Genomic DNA, 22346 nt, shown 5'->3' with positions numbered 1-22346 from the left:
CTTTGCTCGTAATTGTGCAAACATGATAGAAAAAACTGGGTTCACACGGTTTTAATTGCCATTGAAAGAATCGAGAAAGCTGGAAAGAATCAGCTCAGTCAGTCGCTATGACTGTTGTTTTCCACTAGAGTGCGCAATGATTGAAAATTCTTAGCCAAAGAGCTGCTTTTAAGATTTGATGAGGGTGTGGACTGTTGGGACGTAAGCAGTCTTTGCTTCAATCTGTCAAGGCAACTAACATATATTGTTGAATTCTTATGAAATATAACTGAAAACGACAGGTAAGTTACAGTTATTTAATGTTATATCGATGAAATAGATTAATGACAGACAGCGTTCACTATACACTTGTGGAAAAGCTAACTTGGTTAGCATATTAGACTAGCTAGCTACGTGCCCGGTTCAAGGGAATGAAAGAAGGTTGCTATATCAGTTGCCAAATAACCTCAGTGTAGATGGCTAGCTTGCTTGCTAATGTAAACCAATGCCTCCTACCTAACCTTTGCTAAAAGTTGAATTAACAAAGAAATATTCTCTATCTACGAAGATAGTTTTACAAGTCAACATTCATGTTCGCTTAGGATAACTCGAACTCATTAGTTCTAATGGCGCTAACGTTAGCTAGGTCGCAAACTAGCTGATAAGCTAATGTAACGTTAGCTGCCTAACTGCAGTAAATAGTCAGTTTCTCCACTCAAAGTACCGTCCAAGCTTTTTTGCTAACGGTAAAAACTACAACCGATTATTTTTGAACTAGTTATTACTTGTGAATGAACAAGTAGATAGGGTGTAACAATGGCGTACGTTTTATTAACCTGACTTATCTATAACTTACGTATCAGCTATTTTGAGTTGTGTTAAAGTTACTGTAGCAGTTACTGTATTGCTACTCAACTTAGATTTAGTTGCAGCTCTTGAATGACCCGTCAAACGTAACGTATGCAACTTTATTTTAGGGCGACCATCTAATATAATGTTGTATTTAAGTTGGCTGCACATGCCTTATTTCGAGTAAAGGCCGAAATTACTATTTAACGTTAAGTGTTTTTCCCAGGATACTTCTAATTGGTAGTGATTAGGTTTTCTGTGTTGAAATGATACAGATAGTGTTTACTATAACGTTAGAGCAGTCCTTATACAACGCAACCCTGGCACGACACAGAGAGCGCCGTAGCAGGAAAAATCTGAGTGAAATTTAACCTCAAAACACATTGAACAGCAGTATATAAGATTACGACCATAAACTCCATGAAAGGATGGGTGGTCCCATCCAAACCTGTGTAAAGTTTCTTGTGGGTGTAACTTCACAGGTAGTTATGAGGTGTGTCATATAAGTTCGCCAAAATAGTATATCCTCTACCAGTTTGCCAAGAACATTGATAGGTTAAAAAATGTTTTGTCTTGGGCCCAAATTTGTCTGATCTAGCTGAAGCCGTTCTTATAGTTGTTAGCTGTCCAAGCATGAATAGATATCACTGACTTGTGCTATTATCAAGGATGCCATATTATCAAGGATGCCATCAGCCAGTTTTTAGCATTTCACTAGTGTCACAGATTAGGCCAATCATTTAGAATGCATGGTTCATTTTACTTTAAAATGAAGCAATGAAATGAAATGATTTAAGAATAAATTTAGAACATAACAAAATCTGAAAAGTGAAAAGTACGTATGTTTATCAAAGTAAAAGTCAGTATTGATTTAGTAAATGATCATAAATCTATATGATAATCTCTATATTGATGTTCCTGTTGGTACATATTTTGTCATTGTTTTTTTTTTCAGGAGTAAGGAGCACTCCTGCCTCTGTCCCCTGGTCACTGTAGGGGTGTGCTCTGAGCCTGGGGACGAATGCTTTCCAGGCCTCCGTTGAATCTCCGCGGTTACCTCTGTACTGTATCCCTGTCCACCCACTGCTATCCAGTCATATCTGGAGGAAAAGTTAGCTGGAAGAGTCAAAGTTAGCCTTGAGAGTTAACTGAAGAGGCAGTTATGGATGACATCTTCACCCAGTGTAGGGAAGGCAACGCAGTTGCTGTTCGCCTTTGGCTGGACAATACAGAAAATGATCTCAACCAAGGGTAAGACATGCTGATTTTCTCCACAGATATCCAGAGCATACCAAAGCATGTTTACAATTCTGTCCAAGGAATGGAACATACCACTGTCATTTACCCGCAGGTGGCTGTTTAGCTGAACTCACCTCAAAGAGTCCTATGTTGACTGTTCTTGGAATGCAGTTCAAGCTGAGCTACTGTGTGTTTAAGTAACTTTGGATATTTCACATAATTACTTTAAAGGATGCATAGAAAATAGGGTTTTGTCCTCTTAGCAATGTTGTCTCTTCAGCACTCCCACGCAGTTCAGCATGTGAACTATGCCCTGAACCCTTAATTTTACTTAGTTGTGTTTGTTTCAATGTATCCTTACGTGACTCAACAAATGTCTCAGCTACAGATGGATTTCCCATGCCTCCAAGCAGGAAACGCTGTTTATTTTTTCCCCATCTGTTTTGTTTTTTTAACCCTGTCAGAGCTATATTTAATTTTGATGTGTAAAATGAGAAACATGTGAAAAACATTCCAGAGGCAATTGGTATTACATGCTTTTTTTTATGTACGTAAGGCAAGTAGGTTATTCAAAATTAATTTAGCATGCTCGGAGCATAGGTTTCTGTCTTGTCTTTTCCTTTTTTGAGAATAAATATAAATCACACTGACATGCAGGCTTAGCCATTAGCAGATTGCCTGTTGATACTGGCCACTGACGTTTCAATTGCAGCTGAACAGACATCTACTCCCCTCTCTGTTGTTGTGCAAGTTGCTGGCTGGCTGCGTTGTGTCAGCATATAAGGTGCTCTGTCCCCCTCTCTCCATTTATCTGTGAATTTACCAATTTACTGGCACACAGGCTCAAACCACTGGCCAGCTCTGTGGAATTCACAATGTCCTTACATGGAATACCACGGAAGCCTCAGGGGAGCAGTCCTCACAGCCCACCAAATGAGCAGGAGAAAGGGGGAGGAGAAAAGCACGTTTGTTCTACACTGTGTGTGTGTGTGTGTGTGTGTGTATACTGTGTACATCTGGGAGATGTGGGGGGAGCCTTTGAATTTATGGGAGGCAATGCACAAGGGGCTGTATTAGAGCTCATTAGCTCCCTGCACCACGTTTGGCCCATTGCTGTGGAGTCTGATAGGTGGCGTTTGATAGTGGCCTCCGTTTCCTGCCTCTCATTTCCTCATGTTTGCACGGATAATTCTTTGCCCTTCCTACACATGACGAGGCATTCCACACAAGTATTTGAAGGGTTAAGTAAACAACAAGGTTTTTTCTCCCTTGAAACACCCCCTGAATTCTAACTTTGCAGTTTCACAAATGCCTCCAGGACTTTGTCATTACTGCATGTCAGGCAGTTGTAGAAAGACAGGGGGAATAGGAAGAAGGTTGGGGGAGGTGTTTTTTGAGTGCCTTTTTTGGATTGGAGGCTGGGCTGTATACAGAAAGATTTCTTGTTTATATTTAACCCCCAGCAAGCACCTAGCATGTCCGCTAGTCAGGCTAACGGCGGCCGCACCCTTCACACAGTGAGCTAGAAGGGTCATTAACCATGTAGTGTGTTCAAAGTATTGGTGGAGTCATGACAAGTCTCAGTTCCAACACTGATACAGAATGTGAAGAGAAAAAGATGGGAGAGCGCTGCACTGGGTCACTAGTGAATAAAAATGTTTCAGGTGCTCCTCAAGTGAAATTGGCAGATAGGATTGAAGCGGATGAAGGTAGATCCCGAGGCACTCTGCTGGTTAAAAAGTCCTTTATTGAGCAGACACTGATGCGTAAGGACTTTTTAACCAGCAGAGTGCCATGGTATCTACCTTCATCCGTTTAACTGATACAGAATGTGTCGGAATGATGTGTCTCCTACTGAGTAAGCTGAGTAAACTTCTCTATTAGGGCAGTTGAAATGTCTGACTTGTGGTGTGGTCAGCTGTTGATGTGGCTCTTTAACTGTAAAAGTATGACCTTATAATGATTGTGGTGGTAAATATGACGCAAAGCACAGCGTCCAGGCATGTGTGGAAGGGTGAGTAACTGTGTGGGGGTGTGTGGTGACTGGCCGGCCCCTAATGAGCTCACTGGGCTGGGCCTCCCCGTGGTGGAGACACACAGGGTGCAGACAGGGAACTCTTCCGCCTGCCACTCTGAGCTACGCTGGCAGGTGGCACTGCCTGAAATAACAGCAGTATTACGGGGCAGCAACAGAGGAGAATTCCTCCATTTCCTGGGCACTGGGACATCCCTGTCCTGCCAGGGTGAAGAGATATCACCCAGTTCAGAACTCACTGTTCTGGGAAAGACTGGCAGTCTTCAAAACTGGTTGTGTTATGTAGGGTTTATAACAGATTAGGGGTGTCACGATTCTCCAAATCCTGGATTCGATTTCATTTTCAATTTTAAAGTCACAATTCCATTTCATTTTCAATCTATTTTAATATTACTATTAATGCATTCCTTATGTTGTTTACTTTTTTTTGGCCTTTTCCTATTCTGTTTCGGGGGCTTTTATTTTGAAACCATTCCAACTGCAAGGTTGTAAACAAAACATGCTCTAAGCGATGTTACGCGGTTTCTAAGCTAAAACATTTTTTGCCATATACAGCAAACATCACCTCACCATCCGCTAGCTGCGTGTGCCCTGAATACACTGTAAAAAAACGCAGTCTCTGTGAACAGCCCAGGCTCCAAAACGGCAACAAAAACAACTTGGTCCAGCCTGGACCATAACAACATAACAAACTGTTCCAGCCAATCACCGACAAGATTTTAGGAGTTTAGGAGAATTTCAATTGCACGGGAGGTAGGGGGAGGGAGTAGCGAACTAGCTCTTTGTTTTGTTTCAACATCAACAGAAGTGACGTTACCCAACATCGCTTAGAACGCCTTTGTACATAGATATGAACATAGTGAAATGAAACAACACAGAATGATAATTTAAATGTTTCAGCACAGTCTGAAGTGACCCAAGGTTAGTGTGCATGGAATATGCACTTATCAATATGCATTTTATGCCTTGAAGTAATTTTGGACTGTAACTAGATCATCTTTTCACTTGCTAAGTTGAGTAAGTTAGTGTTAATTGACGTGAATGAACAACAAAATACTTTGACACCGGTGATTTCAGAGTAGCAAGAGGGGCTTCGATTTCGGTCGGTTGATGTTTTTTTTTTTTTTTTAACTGGCTGCAGCCTAAAGTTAGAGGAGTGTTGACGCCACAGTTTAGTGTGTACGTTTTTGCGTCTTGGCATACATGCTGGATGTGACATTGGGGGTGTGGCTACATCGTTGATTTTACCTTTGAGTTCGAAGTTTGAGATTGAGATCGATTGAGAATTTCGATCGATTTCGACTTGAAATCAAAATTGTGACACCCCTATAACAGATGGATATCCCATGGCTTTTTTGAACTTCCTTGTAACTTTATTTGTTTTATTAACTTAAAACATTACTGAGACGTGAACTTAAAGCTTATTTTCTGAAAAATAATTCCAGAGGATATCCACACGCTTCCATTGTCCAGTGAATGCACAGTGCTACAGTGTTACAGTTACTAACTCTACTGGCAGTAGCAGTTTTCCATAATCAGCTTCTATTGTGGAGAGTGGGTCTTCCTTCAGTCTGTTGCCCTGGTAGAAAGTAGGATCTCTCTGGTGCAACTCAATGATCCTCTCTCTGCGGGGAACACATGCCCCTCTGTGTGGGGAAAGGGTTCACCCTCCACCCCACAAAGCGCCATCAGTTTGCCACCAGATCATTCGGCTCCCCCTCTTCATGGCCACATTCATCCACCACTTGACTCATGTTAACAAGTGCATAATGAATAGTGTCTGAATGGAGAAGTTGGGCTGCTATTTAGGCCTGTTGCCAACACGCAAAACAAAAAAAAGGGCCTCCTGGAATTTTGATGTCACAGGAATGGGAGGAACTGGAAACTGGAGGGAGAATTCCTGCTGCTTGCTGAGGGCACTTGGAAGTATGCGTCCGGCACGTCTCCCCTGGCGTTTTTGCCGAGCGTCTCTGTCTCCACCAGGGAGGAGAGGCCAAGCTCTGGAGCACGAAGGAGAGAGGGGGGTGGCAGAGTGAGAGAGGGAGGATGAAGTCTCAGTCAAAGTCAGCAGGCTGAGCAGATGATGCATAGCAGCTGAGGGCCCAGTGCGTAGCCTACTCTGTGCATGGATGATGAAGGAAGTCTTCTGGAGCCTTATATGGCCTGACAGTGTAAACCAGGCCTGCTGATGTTTTTTCCTCCCTTTTCCTGACTGAGGGAGACTGCCAGACACTCTCTCTCTCTCTCTCGCGCTCTCTCTTTCTCTCTCTTTCTCTCTCTATTATTTCCACTTCTCTTGGATCTGCACTCCTTGCCTTTGTCTTTGGTCAGCTGGTTAGCTTTTTTCAAGGGTGTCATGTGTGGCCATTGTTTGGAGGATGCGGCTGGTTGTAGTAGAGGTCATCTGTAGACTAATCGGTGTCTTTGTGCCAGATGAAACCTCAGAATAAAATCAGAATAGATTTATTTTAGTGTCTGAAATGTCCTATTTTACTGCTGCCATCTCAAGTGTGATCCAGGAGTCCTCCCAAAGTGTATTTAAATATTATTGCTAAATTATCATTACATTACAGTTACATGCTTGCTTTTGTAATGTTAATACCAAGTGTGTTTTAAGTGCATTTGTCTACCATCTCAGTCAGTAGGTGTGTAATTTTCGCTGGCTTGCTTTTTGGTGTGAACAGAAGATTGACTGCTTTCTACAAGTCAAAACAGTGTTTCAGTGCTCAATGAATGTCATACATGCTATCCCAGAGTGGTTGCTAATTGACAACCTTTGCTAGTAAAGCTCAATTTAAAGGTACAGGCTATCGTTGTCGCGGAGGCTCATGTGCATGCTCTGTCTCCTTCTGTGCCTTCTATTCAGGGATGACCACGGCTTCAGCCCCCTCCACTGGGCGTGCCGCGAGGGCCGCTCCAACGTGGTCGACATGCTCATCATGCGCGGAGCCCGCATCAATGTCATGAACCGCGGAGATGACACACCCCTGCATCTGGCCTCCAGCCACGGCCACCGGGACATTGTAGGCAAGGTGAGGTGCCATCCGCTACCTGACCGTCATGTGACCACAGTGTTTCCTATAGATTACAACTACAACTGATTGAGGAAAAGAAAAGACAGAGATGAAAGGCCCAAATGATGATGAAGATGCTGGATCATATGATTAGACAGTCTCTTTGTTGTGCTGTTGTGATGTATGACATCAAACTTAAAGGTCCAGTATGTAGGAAATAATGGAAAATAAACTGTAACCATTCCAAAAATGATCACCATATGTTGTCAGAGAGTAAGGAAACACGATTAATTGAAGTAATGGCTTATTTGACAACATTACTCTAACCCGTAAAACCCATGAAAAAATGAGTTACGGGGCGGAATCTCGTTTATGTTTTGAACGATTAATTCAAGAATAGCGTATTAATAATGGGCTAGCGCGTCCTCCTATTTGGGTTGCCAAATTAGCAAAGGGCAACTGTCAACAGCTGTCAGTTGTAGTCATGAACGCCTACGAGAGGCAGGAAAATTTCCAAAATTAAAACAAGAAACAAATTAGGCCTAAGTGGACATCGGAGGAGCTTCCTGAGATGGTGACGTCTTCGTCAAACGAAGAATATCAAGTCTGACGCAGAGCTGGCCATATTTCTCCACAACAGGTAGCCTAGGCTAAACTTCATCTGCATCGCTAACTTCAGCTAAATATGTTACGTTGGTTAGAGAGGTACTTTTTGTTTTCACTGTTTCCGTAATGTGTAGTTGGAGAAACGTTAAAGCAGCTGCAGGTCAACTAACATTATTAGCTAAGTCTTCATTACATCTGGCAACCCAAAAGAGGCTCGCGTCTGGTAGTATACGTTCACCAGTTCACCAGTGTTTTGATTTTGGCCTACAGAACGTTCGGTAACAATCCTACAAATCGCACCTTTAAGTTGTGGCGGCCCACCACAATATCAACATTGACCACCACTCAATGATTTTCCGTGTTGTACTATTTCAATTGGATGGAATTCTTTCATTGTAGAGCTATGTTTGGGACGTTACCTCAACCAAGAGCAACCTAGCGGCGAGTGCAGTGCATACTGTGTACAATGTGATGGGCCCTTGACAGTCATGGGACCACCAAATTCGAAACAGTCAATACCCCCTGTGATCGATGTGACGTGTGTTGCCTATTGTTTGCTAGGCCCGTAATCCCCCACCCTAATTCTGAAATAATCCTGGAAAGATCTTTTATCAAAGAAATGGAGTAAATCAAAGTAAATAGAATTTGTGAAATGCACTCTGCAAACAACAGGATGCATGAATTGAACAAAATACATCGATTAATGAAAGGTCTGTCTGTCTGTCTGTCTGTGTGTGTGAGAGAGTGTGTGAGTGTGTTTGAGTGTGAGTGTGAATGTGTTATTTGCATATCGAAAGATAACATTAATGAATGTTATCACGTCTGACCTCAACAATATAGAGGCTGCTTCTAGATGCGGTTTGCTTGCATAACATTATTCACAATATACAACACACCTACCCACATGGCTATGCAATGCCTATTCAACGACAATGAATCATTCCACAAAATTGACCGATCGCAAGCCCCGCCCATCAAACGCAGATGAGCCAATGGCAGTTCAGTAGCTCCGCGCAGGCAGACACACTCAGACAGCTTCAACTTACGGCTCCATAGAAATGCATTGGAAGCAGCTGATTTTTTGTTTTATGGGATTTTATAGTGATGTGAGTTGAAAAGGACGACCAAATGACATGTATGGGATTAAGGCAACACCGATACACAGAATAATGGCTTTCGATCTTGATTATGCTTTCTGTAATTATGTTAAATTAGCGAAGGGTCAATTGTGTATGTCTTTTCTATTATCAAGTTCTTAAATTAGGCTAAACAGCCTTAACACAAAACTGCTGTTACTGTAAGGCCTATGTCGATTTTGATCTGTAAAAAAATGTCCAATGCTTACATGACGCTTAGGCTACTGCATGTTTATTACAATATTATTAGGGCTGTCAATCGATTAAAAAAATTAATCTAATTAATTACATACTCTGTGATTAATTAATCTAAATTAATCGCATATATAATTTTTGCTGTGAAAGTATTTTAAATATTTCAATTCAAATGAATCATTGAATAATCAGCATTAGTGACATTAAAGTTCAAAGACTCTTTTATTATTATTTTAACTGTTCAAATAATTGCGATAATAATCTATGATATGACCTAATATGCTGAGGAAATAAATTCAAAAGTGCTTCGGGAAGAAGGTTTTTTTTTTCACATACAAGGCATTTCAGGCCACAGTTATAACCTAGGGGACACAATGAAAATAAATTAACACTCCCCTCAATGTCTACACTTATTTCTTTGCATTGATGTGCGACTATATGGTTGATGAACTCCAGTGATATGCAAATTCCTTGCTGCAGACATTGCAGAGGACTTTATTTTCAACACTTTATTTTTTATCAACACCATCAGGCCGTTTTTTAAAAGTAAATGTTCCAATCAAGGCAGCACATTTTCTTCTCTCTCCTTCATTTTACTGTCTAATTTTTACTGACTAGAACGGCTCGGGGTCATACGGAATCGATTAATCTGCACTAATTTTCAGTTATTCTAAATCAGTTATTTTTTCTCAAATTAATTAATCGAAATTAATCAGTTATTTTGACAGCCCTAAATATTATATTATTATATACCGGGGTGTTGGTGGCTAAGCAAGTAGAGGAGATGTTCACCTGGAGGGATAGATAGATAGATGCATACATACATACATACATACATACTTACTTACTTACTTACTTACTTACTTACTTTATTGATCCCCAGGGGAAATTCAAGGTCTCAGTATAAGTATATATACTCTTTTGATCCTGTGAGGGAAATTTGGTCTCTGCTTTTATCCCAATCCATGAATTAGTGAAACACACACAGCACACACTAATCCTGGTGCAGTGAGTTGCCTGCATCAACAGCGGCGCCCGGGGAGCAGTGAGGGGTTAGGTGACTTGCTCAAGGGCACTTCAGCCGTGCGTACTGGTCGGGGTTCGAACCGGCAACCCTCCGGTTACAGGTCCGAAGTGCTAATCAGTAGGCCACGGCTGCCCGTAACATACAGACAACACACACACATTCACTAACAGCAGAAAAAGTAATTAAAAGTATATAATATAAAAACACAAGCAATAAGGACAGTAGAAGATGAAGAATATACTAAAATACAAATTATACTAACTAACACTTAATCTAAATCAATTCTAAAAACAGTAGCCACATAGTGGTGATTAATCAATCAAGAGGCGCTTGCAATGACTGAGGCAGGGACTGAGCCTGTGATTCTCTGTGCATAGTAAGGTAAGGTAAGGTGCTCTGTGTGAGTGAGTGTCACGGTAATAGTGCAATGATGATGGTGGTCATGGTTATAGTGCAAATGAGTAAGTGCAACAGTGCAGGAATAAGTCTATATATCTATATATATATATAACTATTTTAAGAAAAGGTATAAGTGTGGCCACAGTTCGGCTGTGGCATGGAGGGAGGGGTTATGCATATGTGCTAATATAGCACGCAAACAGTGAGGCAGAAAGACAGTGGTAAAAAGTGGCTAGTGGATAGGCAGTATCCAAACATGGAGGGGATGAAGAGGCAGACAGACTATGCAGAGAAGTCTATCTCTCCTCTTCCCTTAAATGAAGCATTGAACAGTTCATGGCCCTGGGGACAAATGACTTCCTCAGTCTGTCTGTTGTGCAAGGCAGTGAGCGGAGTCTCCAGCTGATCAGGCTCTTCTGCTTAACAATAGTTCTGTGGAGTGGGTGACACTCATTGTCCAAGATGTTGTTCAGGGTCCTTTTGTCAGATATTGAAGTGATGCACTCCAGTTCAGCTCCCACTACAGAGCCAGCTTTCCTTACCAGCCTGTCAATTCGCCCCGCATCCTTCTTCTTTGTGCTTCCTCCCCAGCATACCACTGCATAGAAGAGGACGCTGGCAACAACAGACTGGTAGAACATCCTGAGGAGCTTGCTGCACACATTGAAGGACCGCAGCCTCCTCAGGAAGTACAGCCTGCTCTGCCCTTTCTTGTAGAGTGCATCAGTAGGCCCTTTCACACTGGCGAAATCGCCACAATTTTATGTACCAGAATCACGGAACGACTGTCCCTTTCACATAGACCGAGGCGGGACAAAGTGTCTCGCCAAATTTACTACCAAGCCCCCTAGACATTTTGCCGAGTTTTTTTCGTTCCGGCACCAGTGTGAATGGGTCAAGGCGGAAAGGGGAATCTGGGCGGGCATTTCGATGCTATGTCCAGCCCACCACAGGAGATTACAAAAAAATCTAACTGATCAAAAGCAGCAATAGCAGAGACAGCACATTATGTCAATCTATAAATTCACAAAGTCTCCAGTCATTCAATGCCTGCTAGAGTTGACTGTAGCTTGGAATGCAATCAGTTGCCATAATAGGCTATCCTAAAATCCAGCGAAAAAACAAAGCATGAACTCATGAGCGTCTGTCTGCCCTATATGTATATCCTCTGATTGTAATGCTTACAGATATCTAGGCGATATTTGTAACATTTGTTTTGTATTTGGCCTGTTATAAAATCATGTATACCTATTGAACAATTTAAACACATTAGGAACCGCAAAGTTGGAGACATGCATAAAGACATTGCTGCAAATTTAAAACCGGATTACTCTGGAATGGCTAACTAGGGGCATGCTTTACACCTTTGTGTTCGGTAAGGTCTGCTGTTTATTCTGATATTATGGTTTGTCATGTGTTGAGGTAAAGTTCGCGAAGTATTCCACCAAGATGAATGGGTAGGGAGACGGGCGCAAAAAATATGATTAAATTAAAGTTACTTTTCTAACTAACCACTAACATCGTTTAAAAGCCGAGAAAAAGCTCTTTCGTGTGATGCATGTGATGTCTGTGATAATAGGCTACTTCGCAAGTAGTTCAGCAAAATTGGGTGGGACAGAATACCTACATGTATACAGAGCAGCAGCTCTGGCCATATCGTCTCTGGCTCACATGATGTACTGCTTTAAATGCATTATCGCTTCACTACCCAACACGCGAACAAGAAAGAAAAGAAAAAAGAAACCAATGTGCTTATGTCGCGATTTCCGATAGGCCCAGGCCTAGAGAAAAGACAGCTATGGTAACCTAACAATTAGGATTTGCTTTGCCTACACTGCTGTTTGGTTGTCCCAAACTTTGAGACGATCCATACTCGCATTAACTGAATCTTATCAACCCGAACTGCGATGTTCCAAACAGAGTGACAGGATGCAATGCCTAATAATCTCACTGCCTTCGGCATAACTGCTAACAGTGCGCCTAGGCCTACTGTTAAACACCTGAAAAATAAGCTTCTGTTTTCTTTTCATGACGAGCACTAGGCCTATACGCTTAAATGATTTATGACTGAATGGAACGTTGCGTTTTTAAGCGCCAGAACTGCTTATCACGTCGTGTGAGAAAGTTTACACCAATCATCATCTTCTAATGTATCCTTATGTTGAGATGTCCATTCTCTTTGCCCTAGGCTATCATTTTATTGTTGTAATATTGAATGATTTCATGAATAAATTGTACGCACAGTGCGTACAGGATTACGGCTGGCAGTGCCACTGACCACAGTAGCCTGTGAACCTCTGATTTTCAAAGGGAAATCACGGCGAACGCAAGGGCAACTCTTCTCTTCAATTTCCCTTCCAAATTACTTTTAATTGTCTGAAGACATCTATCGCAAGAATCTAACATTCTAACAGCAACAGCAAAGCAAATGCAAGCTAACCAAAGTGCAGTCGGTTCTCCCGCCATGGTTTTTGAAATCACACGCCTGCTGTATCTGAAGCCCCACGCACGCATAATAAGGCCTACGACGATCACTCTACACGCCACCTGTTGCACGTCACAATTTAATTTACTATAGCTGATCCTGCCTTCTGGCTCCCCAAAATGCCGCATCATGTGAACAGATCAGCAGGCCGGCAAATTTTCACCTCGCTTTCAGACACAAAAAGACGGCAAAAAGACGTCTCCTCTTGCCGCACATTTAGCGGGATCTCTGTGTGAAAAGGCCTAGTGTTGGCTGACCAGTCCAGTTTATTGTCCAGGTGGAGACCCAGATACTTGTAGGTGCTTACTACCACCACCATCTCCTTGGTCTTTGAAGTGTTGAGTTGAAGATGATTGAGTTTGCACCATTGCACAAGTCCTCCACCAGGCTCCTGTACTACTCCTCCTGCCTGTTCCTGATACACCCCACAATTGCAGTATCGTCAGAAAACTTCTGCATGTGGCATGACTCTGTGTTGTAGCAGAAGTTAGATGTGTACAGGGTGAACAGGACTGGAGAGAGTACAGTTCCCTGTGGCGCTCCGGTGCTGCTGATCACAGTGTCAGAGAGACAGTTCTTCAGTCTGACGTCTGCTTGCCCGAGCCCGACATGAACACCAAACTGCTCCCGACCCAATGTGTACCTTGCATGGCAGCCACCGCCATCGGTGTATGAGTGTGTCTGTGAATGGGTGAATGTGAGACATGAAATTGTGAGTTGAGTGCCCGGAGGAGTAGAAAAGTAGTCCATTTACCATTTTCCATTTACCATATAGGAAATTACTGAATGCTTAGCTGGAATTATGTTTTTGCCATTTTCCATATAGGAATTACTGAATGCTTAGCTGGATTTATGTTTTTTCCTACTATCATCATGTTTTTAAAGAAGTCCATCTTGCGGGCATGTAATTGGGCTATGGGTTCGCCACAGAAATAGCATGTTTTGAACGGGCACTGAACTAGTAGAATAGTATATTAAATTTACATACAAAACACAAACTACATACTCTACCTTTCACACAGTTTTTATTAGATGGTTTTTTTGCTGTTGCAAAAAGGGAGACCAACTGCCTGGTTAAAGGACATGGCATTGATGACAAATAAATGTAGCAGGCGAAAGCAGCCCATTTCCAGGACAGTTGAGACCTTGTGTTTAAACTGGATGTCACAGTAGCATCTGGACAGATTGGTTACAGAGGCTTCTCAGTTCTCAGGAAATATGTGTGACTTCATGTATTAGACAGAGTCATGATTTGCACCAAGGAAAAGTACAGAACTGGTCCCAATGATGGATATAAAAAAGAAAAAAACAGACTGATTTGTTTATTGTTATTAGGGCATTGTATGATGGTAAACTATTCACTTTTCTCTCAGTTAATCAATTTTTGTTGTGTCTGCAAAATTCCTACTGCGATACTCTTTGCAGTTTTGTGAGGGCTGAATTTCACACTTTTTTGTCTGGCTTTTGTTTTGCCCTTTTTAAAGACGAACAATCATCCAGGCCTTACAGTCCCCCAAGGAAACCAAGCTAAAACCCAGACATGTGTGACTCTGACACGCATATCCTTATAGTATACGAGTGCCTGGCCGTGGTGAATCATTGGATTTGGGCTGCTGCTGTGGGCCATTGTGGCTGCTGCGTTTAATATTAGACATGTTATAATAGTTTTGGAATGCTGCAGGAGAGCTTCAGAGGCCTGGTGGAGGTGTACAGTGTGTGCTTTCTGCAGATGGCTCAGAGTCAGACCTAACCTGCTACTGCTCTTATTATGTAATATTAAGAAGTAAGTGTGTGTGTGTGTGTGTGTGTGTGTGTGTGTGTGGAGATTGTTATGCACAGCTGCTGGGGAAGGCCACAGCGTGTAAAAGCTGGTAGAGAAAGAATGAGTGTATTTATTATACATTGAAATCAATGGCATAAATATTTATCTAGATGGTATACATGGTCAAAAGTGTGCGAAGGGGGTGTACATATAAAACAAAACGCATGAAATGCAGCAAAAGTCACTTCGACCTCTTATAGTACTATACATAGAAAAATAAGTAGTTAAAGCGGTTGCAAACGCAGTTCCAAACACGTAGATGATGGTATCACCTTCCGTTGGTAAGCATGTTGATTCACGCACGTCTCCTCCTTAATCCTGTATCATGTGTAAACCGCGCTGTTGTGCTCTTGTCCCCCAGCTGATCCAATGCAAGGCGGACACCAACGCGGCCAACGAGCATGGCAACACGCCGCTGCACTACGCCTGCTTCTGGGGCCAGGACCTCGTGGCCGAGGTGAGTGCTCCCCCTGGTGGTCAGTCCCCGCTTCTCAGGGCTCCTGACTGATGCAACACATGTGGTCCTGACTGTCCTGCAGTACACACACACACATACGCACGCACGCGCACACACACAAACACACACAATCCTGCCTCTCAGGGATAACGACATTTCCTTTTTTGGTGCTTCTCTCCCCTCAGGACCTGGTAACTAATGGCGCCCAGGTGAGCATCTGCAACAAGTATGGAGAAACCCCACTGGATAAGGCTAAACCACACCTGCGTGACCTTCTCAAAGGTATTAATCAAGCCGCATAGACAGACTGATAGGAGAAGAAGGAATACAGCTGTCTATCCTTGTTGATGATCATGAATCTAAAAAGCACCTTGTGTTAGTAGATTAGAAGTTAAGCAGCTTGTAGCTCAGTTCCTTCATTGCATTGCAGATGCACTACATCATTAGTGTTATTGGTGCCCAAATCTGTCCATGTGGTGGCTGTGTGTTTTTTTTTTTTTTTTTTCTGTTGTTTTCTAAGTGATTTTCCTCCTTTTGTTGCAGAGCGAGCAGAGAAGCTTGGGCAGAACTTGACCAAAGTGCCTTTCAAAGACACTTTCTGGAAAGGCACCACTCGAACACGGCCCCGTGAGTCATGCTTAGTCGTTACGCTCCACTTGGGCTGGCAGATCAATCTCTCTGACTGCCAGCCCCTCTGTGCACGCTCGCACTGCACACACTCGCTCTATAAATCTCTCTGAACACAAACAGCTGTTAGGCTACATGAAAAATTGTCAGTGGTAAATCACAGGAACGTTTGAGTTCATTAAACACATTTTCAAAAAAGAAATGCTTGGCTTAGGATATATGCATGACCATGTGTGTGGATGTGTTTTGCATTTTTAGGTAACGGCACACTGAACAAACATGCAGGCATTGACTTCAAACAGCTGTCCCTCCTATTGAAAATCAATGACAACCACTCTGGAGAGGTATGAAGCCTTCATTCATTAGTCATACTGTAACAATTAAATATATAATATAAAATAAATACATTTAGTTAATACAGAATTCGCTACATATGTTTTGTATATCACTTTTCAACTTCCTGATTTAATTTATGGCCTAATGTATGAATGATGTACTCCAATGACTCGATGATGTTTTAAGCCCGTCTTCCAGGCAGCGCTGCCTCCATCGACCTTACCTTAACCCATGCCTAACCCTAGCGCCTTCCAGGCAGCGCTGCCTTGAAGACAATGTTGGGGGCTTAAAACCCCAAGAAACAATGAGCTCGACGAGCTGTCTATCTACCAGGTTATGGGACATGATTCTGTTTCACTGGATTGTTGCCTGTGCTCGTGTGTAATGTTTTTCTAATGACTTTGTTTTTCTGGGTAGCTGTGGCAGGGGCGCTGGCAGGGCACTGAGGTTGTGGTGAAGCTTTTGAAGGTCCGTGATTGGACCACCAGAAAGAGCAGAGATTTCAACGAGGAATATCCCAAGTTAAGGTATGCGACTATTTGTGTCTCCACAGGGCACCGCATCTCTTTTGTCTCTGCTATTTGTCTCATCTGGAAAACATTATGTCCTTTACGTTTCATTTATCCGTCCAAATGTCTGTGTATTTCCGACAATACGTCCGGGAAATGGAAAAGGTGCCATGTGGCAGTAGAACCAGGACACTGAACAGAACACAGGGATTGTCTTTTTGTGACATAGCAATTATACATATTACTTTTGCTAAATATTTATCATGTACATATACTGTATGCCGACATGCCTGCTAAAATATTTATATTATGCGGCGTTGCAGGGGTAATTAAGTACTACTGCCACTGAAAGTGCTACTCTCATCTGACATGCATTAACCTTCCCTGTTAATAAACATGCTGTTACATCAAATATCTTTCGAGTTTGCAGTGGAAGTCTTTTTAAAAGCTTGAAACTTCTTGGAGATTTACCTTGTTTATGAACAATGTCCCATGTCAGATGTGGCTGAGCTGTTTCTAAGGGGACATCCAGTGAGGGGATATACATATATACAAGTTGCTTTGGGTTTGTCAAATGTGGTATTAGTTTTGAGTAATGGTAAGTTGAGTTAGGAAGTGACAGCCAGATATACAGTATCTTTTTCACATCTGCACTTGGAATACCGTAGGAATAAAGGCAAGTGATAATGATGTGTACCTTCATTTTTGCTTATGTATCATCATTCAGTTGTTTATTCAGGGAAATTAACTTTCCTTCAGTAACGCCCTGAGCAGGCACACTGGCGTCATTTCAGATAAAGGTGGACATAACAAGCATCACCCTAACAATAAAATGACAACAGGATTAAGCTGTTGGACAGATGTAGTTTAAACTTTAACTTGAAACTTACACAAACTGATCTTTACGATTCCGAACACTGCTTGTACACAATTTATTGTTTTGTATTTTAGTTATGCAGGTCTATGTTAAATTCAGTTATTATTGCCATGGAAATAAGCGTACATCATGATACTACCTGAAGTATCGGATGATGTACTTCTGCTGCCCTCGTCTATGTAGATGTGCCTTTTGATTTCCATCCTAGTGATGCCCTTGTGTCTGTCTTGTCCTGTCCTCCCCCATCCTCCTTGTCCCTGCACCCATCCCAGGATATTTTCCCACCCGAATGTCCTTCCTGTTCTTGGGGCATGTCAGTCACCCCCTGCCCCCCACACTGTCATCATCACACATTGGATGCCGTATGGTTCTCTCTATAACGTACTTCATGAGGGCACAAGTGAGTACTGTGTCAGTCACCTCTGTGTTGTGTCTGCTTGTGTATGCACAGGGATTAGTGTAGAGGCCCACCCATATGCAGTGTTTGTCTGAAATGCATGCTTTTCCTTTTTTCTTTTGTGGAATAATGTTGAATTGGCAATGTACATAGACATCTATTTTGTTGATTTGAATTGTATTATGATCAGGGCTTCAAACCAGATTTTTTTTTTTTGATCGTTCCAAACAAACCTTAATGTTTCCTTTTTGAGGTTCCACCTTAACATTAACATACCAGAATTGGTAGAAACCAAAATATATTGTTTCTAGAACTAATTAATAACGTTCCATGTAAAATTGTGTGATATAACAATGGGTAGGCCTGACCCTTGGACTTTAAAGTAATGGTTCAGAGTGAATTTCACCCTACTGTCATTTGCACGATGACCACGAGCCAAACACACCCCCAGAAGCTTTTTACCCTTGGTCAAACATTGGTCGAGTTTGCGCTATCAGTTGTATTTATCAACCCAATGGCTTAGCGTTATATTGTATCTCGTAAATTACCCCAGTAATAATGCCCGGAATATTACCAAACTTCTACAGTAGTACAAAAAGGGTCTATACTCATAAAACGAGTTTGTAAGTAGCCTACACCAGGAGTTTATTTAACACTAACACTTAACATTAACACTTGCTTGATTGCTTCTACTCTCTGCCGCTACCGTTTCCGGTACGTCGACGTCACTACCGTGATTTGGGAAAAAGCCTGTAAAAACTTTTTTTGTTTTCCGTGAACTGATTCAATGTCCTGATCATGAGGCATAGTTTTTAACAGGGAAAGTGTTGATTGATTTAAAAGTTCTGTTGGATTTTTGTGCACTTGCATAGGAACATAATCTGTCATAGGTCACAGCAGGATGCATTGATTTATGCAATCCAGCACAACAACGCAGAATGATTGAACTGGGTCTTTTTTTCCCCCTGAAAACAGACTTCGTGGTGGACCAGACTCAGGCGGTGAAGTTTGCCTTGGACATTGCCTGCGGAATGGCTTTCCTACACACACTTGAGCCAATGATTCCCCGCCACTATCTAAACAGCAAGAGTGTCATGGTGAGCCTACTGTAAATATTTACCACCAAATCTGTGCACCACATGAAATAGAAAATCTTCTTCCTCCACCGTTCTGTCTGACCTTCAGCTTTACTTGAATGCCAATGGAGTGTTTTCTTCTCTCAGATGTATGTTCCAGTGGTGCTACAAACAGACCCCAGGCTTCTTGATATAAAAAAATGTGCACATTCTTTCTTTACTGACTTACTTCCTTTTATTAGCTCTAGTTTTTTGTGCTTGACTGCTTTTTTTGCCGTCACTCACAGATTGATGAGGACATGACTGCTAGGATCAGTATGGCGGATGTGAAGTTTTCGTTCCAGTGCCCAGGGAGGATGTACTCTCCAGCTTGGATGGCTCCTGAGGGTATGTCACTCTATCTTGGCATTTCGGTCCGATCACTTAGCAGATCAACACAAGCCACTGCTCTATTCTTTTATTATGCTTTTTTGGACGTTTACTACAGTCAGTAGCATGAATATACTGATGCACGGTCTGAGATGGTGCTCCACACTAAGATTTGTAACCAAATCCAGACTCTGACAATTCCTTGATAGATATGCATTTCTCATAACAGAGTTGATGCAGAGTGCTACTGAAGACACTTTTCAGACCACATTAACTACATTTACCATAATGCCAATTACTGAAGACCTAAATACATTTCTTTGAGTGAAGACTGAAGACTGAAAATCGGCACTCATGTTCAGTAATCCATGGCAATTCTTTTTCTGGATGTGAATCTATAAGTCACATTGTGTATAAACCGCAGGACAGTGTTTTATGCAAGTTAAAAAACAAAACCAAAACATATTGATACCATAAGTGAAAGATCAAAGTTTTTTTTTTTTTTGGAACGAACAGTGCGTTTTGCTAAGGGCTTCATGAGGTCATGAGGTTCATATTAATAACATATGAACTGCCCCTTTGTATTAATCTCATAGCTAAAGACATTTTGCAAAATCAATGTATAAACCGCGGCTAATAGTTAGGAAATTACGTTACAGAGGCCAGCTGTAGAGCTCTCTCTCTCTCTCTCCCCCCTTGCAGCCCTGCAGAAGAAACCCGAGGAAATTAACAGACGCTCTGCTGATATGTGGAGCTTCGCCATACTGCTCTGGGAGCTGGTGACTAGAGAAGTCCCTTTTGCTGACCTCTCAAACATGGAGATTGGCATGAAGGTTGGACATTAAAAGTTGACAAATTCTTATTAGATTTTCTGTATTTACTCCTGCCAGCAAAAGCCCCAGAATGAAGTGAGAGATTTCTGCCTTCTTCAAGTAACAATATAGGATTTAGACAGGAGATGCAATGCTAAATGATAAAATGTATGTAAGGTTTCAGTGTCATTCATGGCTATAAATATATTTTTATTTATTTACTTTTATATATATATATATATATATATATTCCTCTATCTATAAATAATGTCAACGCTTTACATGAGGGAAATACTTTTTAATATTTTAATGATAATTTATAATGATTTATAAATATTTATAATGATTATTTATTTATATTTTGCCTCAGTTTCAAGTATTTGAAATGGTGAAGTCGTGGTTTTCTTTGTTTGCGTCAGGTGGCCCTGGAAGGACTGCGCCCCACCATCCCTCCCGGCATCTCGCCCCACATCTGCAAGCTCATGAAAATCTGCATGAACGAGGACCCGGCCAAGAGACCCAAGTTTGACATGATTGTTCCCATCCTGGAGAAAATGCAGGACAAGTGAAGCATCTCCACTAGTCGCTCACTCACCCCCCCCTCCTCACCCCACCCCCACTGTATGCATACCCGATATCTCACTCCTGTAAGCACCGGTGGTGAGCTGTGTTACCAGTGTTGCCTTAAACTCTTTCCTCTCACTACTTTACGCTATGCTGTACACCACTTTCACTCGATTCTCTGTTGAAAAAAAAGAAAAATAGAAAGAAAAGAAAGAGCATCAAAGATGATACATTTACTATTAATTTGATTTTATTACATCTTTTTTCCCTAATTTTTCTAAGATATGTTTTCTCATTAATATTATTGTTAATATGATTTTACGTAAGCTACTGTCTGTTCACATCCCGCCCTGAAATGTATTGCATTGACTATTATTATGTCACATGGCTCAGTGGAATTTACTAAATTAATGATTTACCTGCGTGGAGCCAAAAGATCCTACCAGTGCCTCTCTTCAAAATGGTTTCTTCTTCCTCTCTGTTATAAAAAAAGAGAAGTCAAATACAGTCTTCTGCCATTTGTCTGGACGGACGCTGTGAACACTTCTGCTTTCTAACAGAAAGAGGACTACTCTGCTTCTCCAAACCGCTATGTATATTCCCTCAGTGCCATTGCAAAAGTATAGACTGTGGTGATTGTATATGTTTGTCTCTCTATATGCAGGTGTATTGTGTGTGTGTGTGTGTGTGTGCGTGCGTGTGTGTATATCAGATTGTGCAACTGCTGTAAGCTGCTTAATCAGTCCAATCATTTCACTGTGCCCAAAAGGGAAGCAGATTGTGCGAACCTGCAAATTCACATGTGTAGGCCTTAATTGTATTTCAACACCAGATAGGTGGAAGATTTGAAGCCAAGGCAGGTCTCTTGTGAAGCTGGAGCGTTGTGCCTAAATGCCTTGGCTTCTCACACTCTGCTCTCCATTGCATTTGACATCCTGTGTAGCAGTCCGGTACATTTCACACAAGTGCTCCTTTGTGCAGATTTATTTTTGCTATGAATTTTTTTTTTTTTTTTTTGTTACATATCTCGAAATACTGAATCATGCGCCAGAAATACTCCAGCTCTTACATTAACTCCCCAAAGGAAAGGTCACATTAGATTTTTTTCACGCAGTGCTTGTTTTTACTTTACTTTGGGACTTTGCTGCTTTACCTCTTCTCAGTCATTGCCATGTTAACTTTGCGTTGCATTATATATTTCTTTATTTTTAAAATTGTATTTCATCGTCCATCCACTTGCTTGCTTGTTCTGAAAGAGGGGCATAAGCCAAAACCAAGCATGTCTTTAAATATATGTAATTTATATATGTGCATTAAAGAATTATACTTGTTTAAGAAATAACTTTGTCTTTGACAGTTCATGCACATACATACCTTGAATGTGTGAACCGTTTCAAAAGGAGACATTTTAATGTTATTTTATGAATTGTTATGGACCTATTAGCCTTAAAATATTAGCCTATTTTTTGTTGTAAACTTGGAATTTTAAATGGCGTTATTTATCGAAATACCTTTAATTGTCTACTGGTATGAAGG

General features: G+C 41.5%; 1 protein-coding gene across 1 annotated transcript; it reads left to right on the top strand.

Annotated features, from left to right (window-relative positions):
* Positions 1-80: 80 nt before the first annotated feature.
* Positions 81-22152, top strand: ilk (integrin-linked kinase). Its single transcript, XM_042063601.1, has 13 exons — positions 81-281; positions 1784-2079; positions 6969-7134; positions 15148-15243; positions 15429-15525; positions 15787-15870; positions 16129-16214; positions 16624-16733; positions 17865-17992; positions 18965-19086; positions 19353-19452; positions 20137-20267; positions 20666-22152. Exons 2-13 carry the CDS (start codon positions 1991-1993, stop codon positions 20813-20815), a joined length of 1359 nt encoding a protein of 452 aa, XP_041919535.1. The 5' UTR covers positions 81-281; positions 1784-1990; the 3' UTR covers positions 20816-22152.
* The last annotated feature ends 194 nt before the right edge of the window (positions 22153-22346 follow it).

This window comes from Alosa sapidissima, chromosome 15 (assembly GCF_018492685.1).
Source record: "Alosa sapidissima isolate fAloSap1 chromosome 15, fAloSap1.pri, whole genome shotgun sequence".
Taxonomy (NCBI): Eukaryota; Metazoa; Chordata; class Actinopteri; order Clupeiformes; family Clupeidae; genus Alosa; species Alosa sapidissima.
Note: the sequence above shows the minus strand (reverse complement) of the source record. Positions and strands in the feature narration are given on the sequence as shown.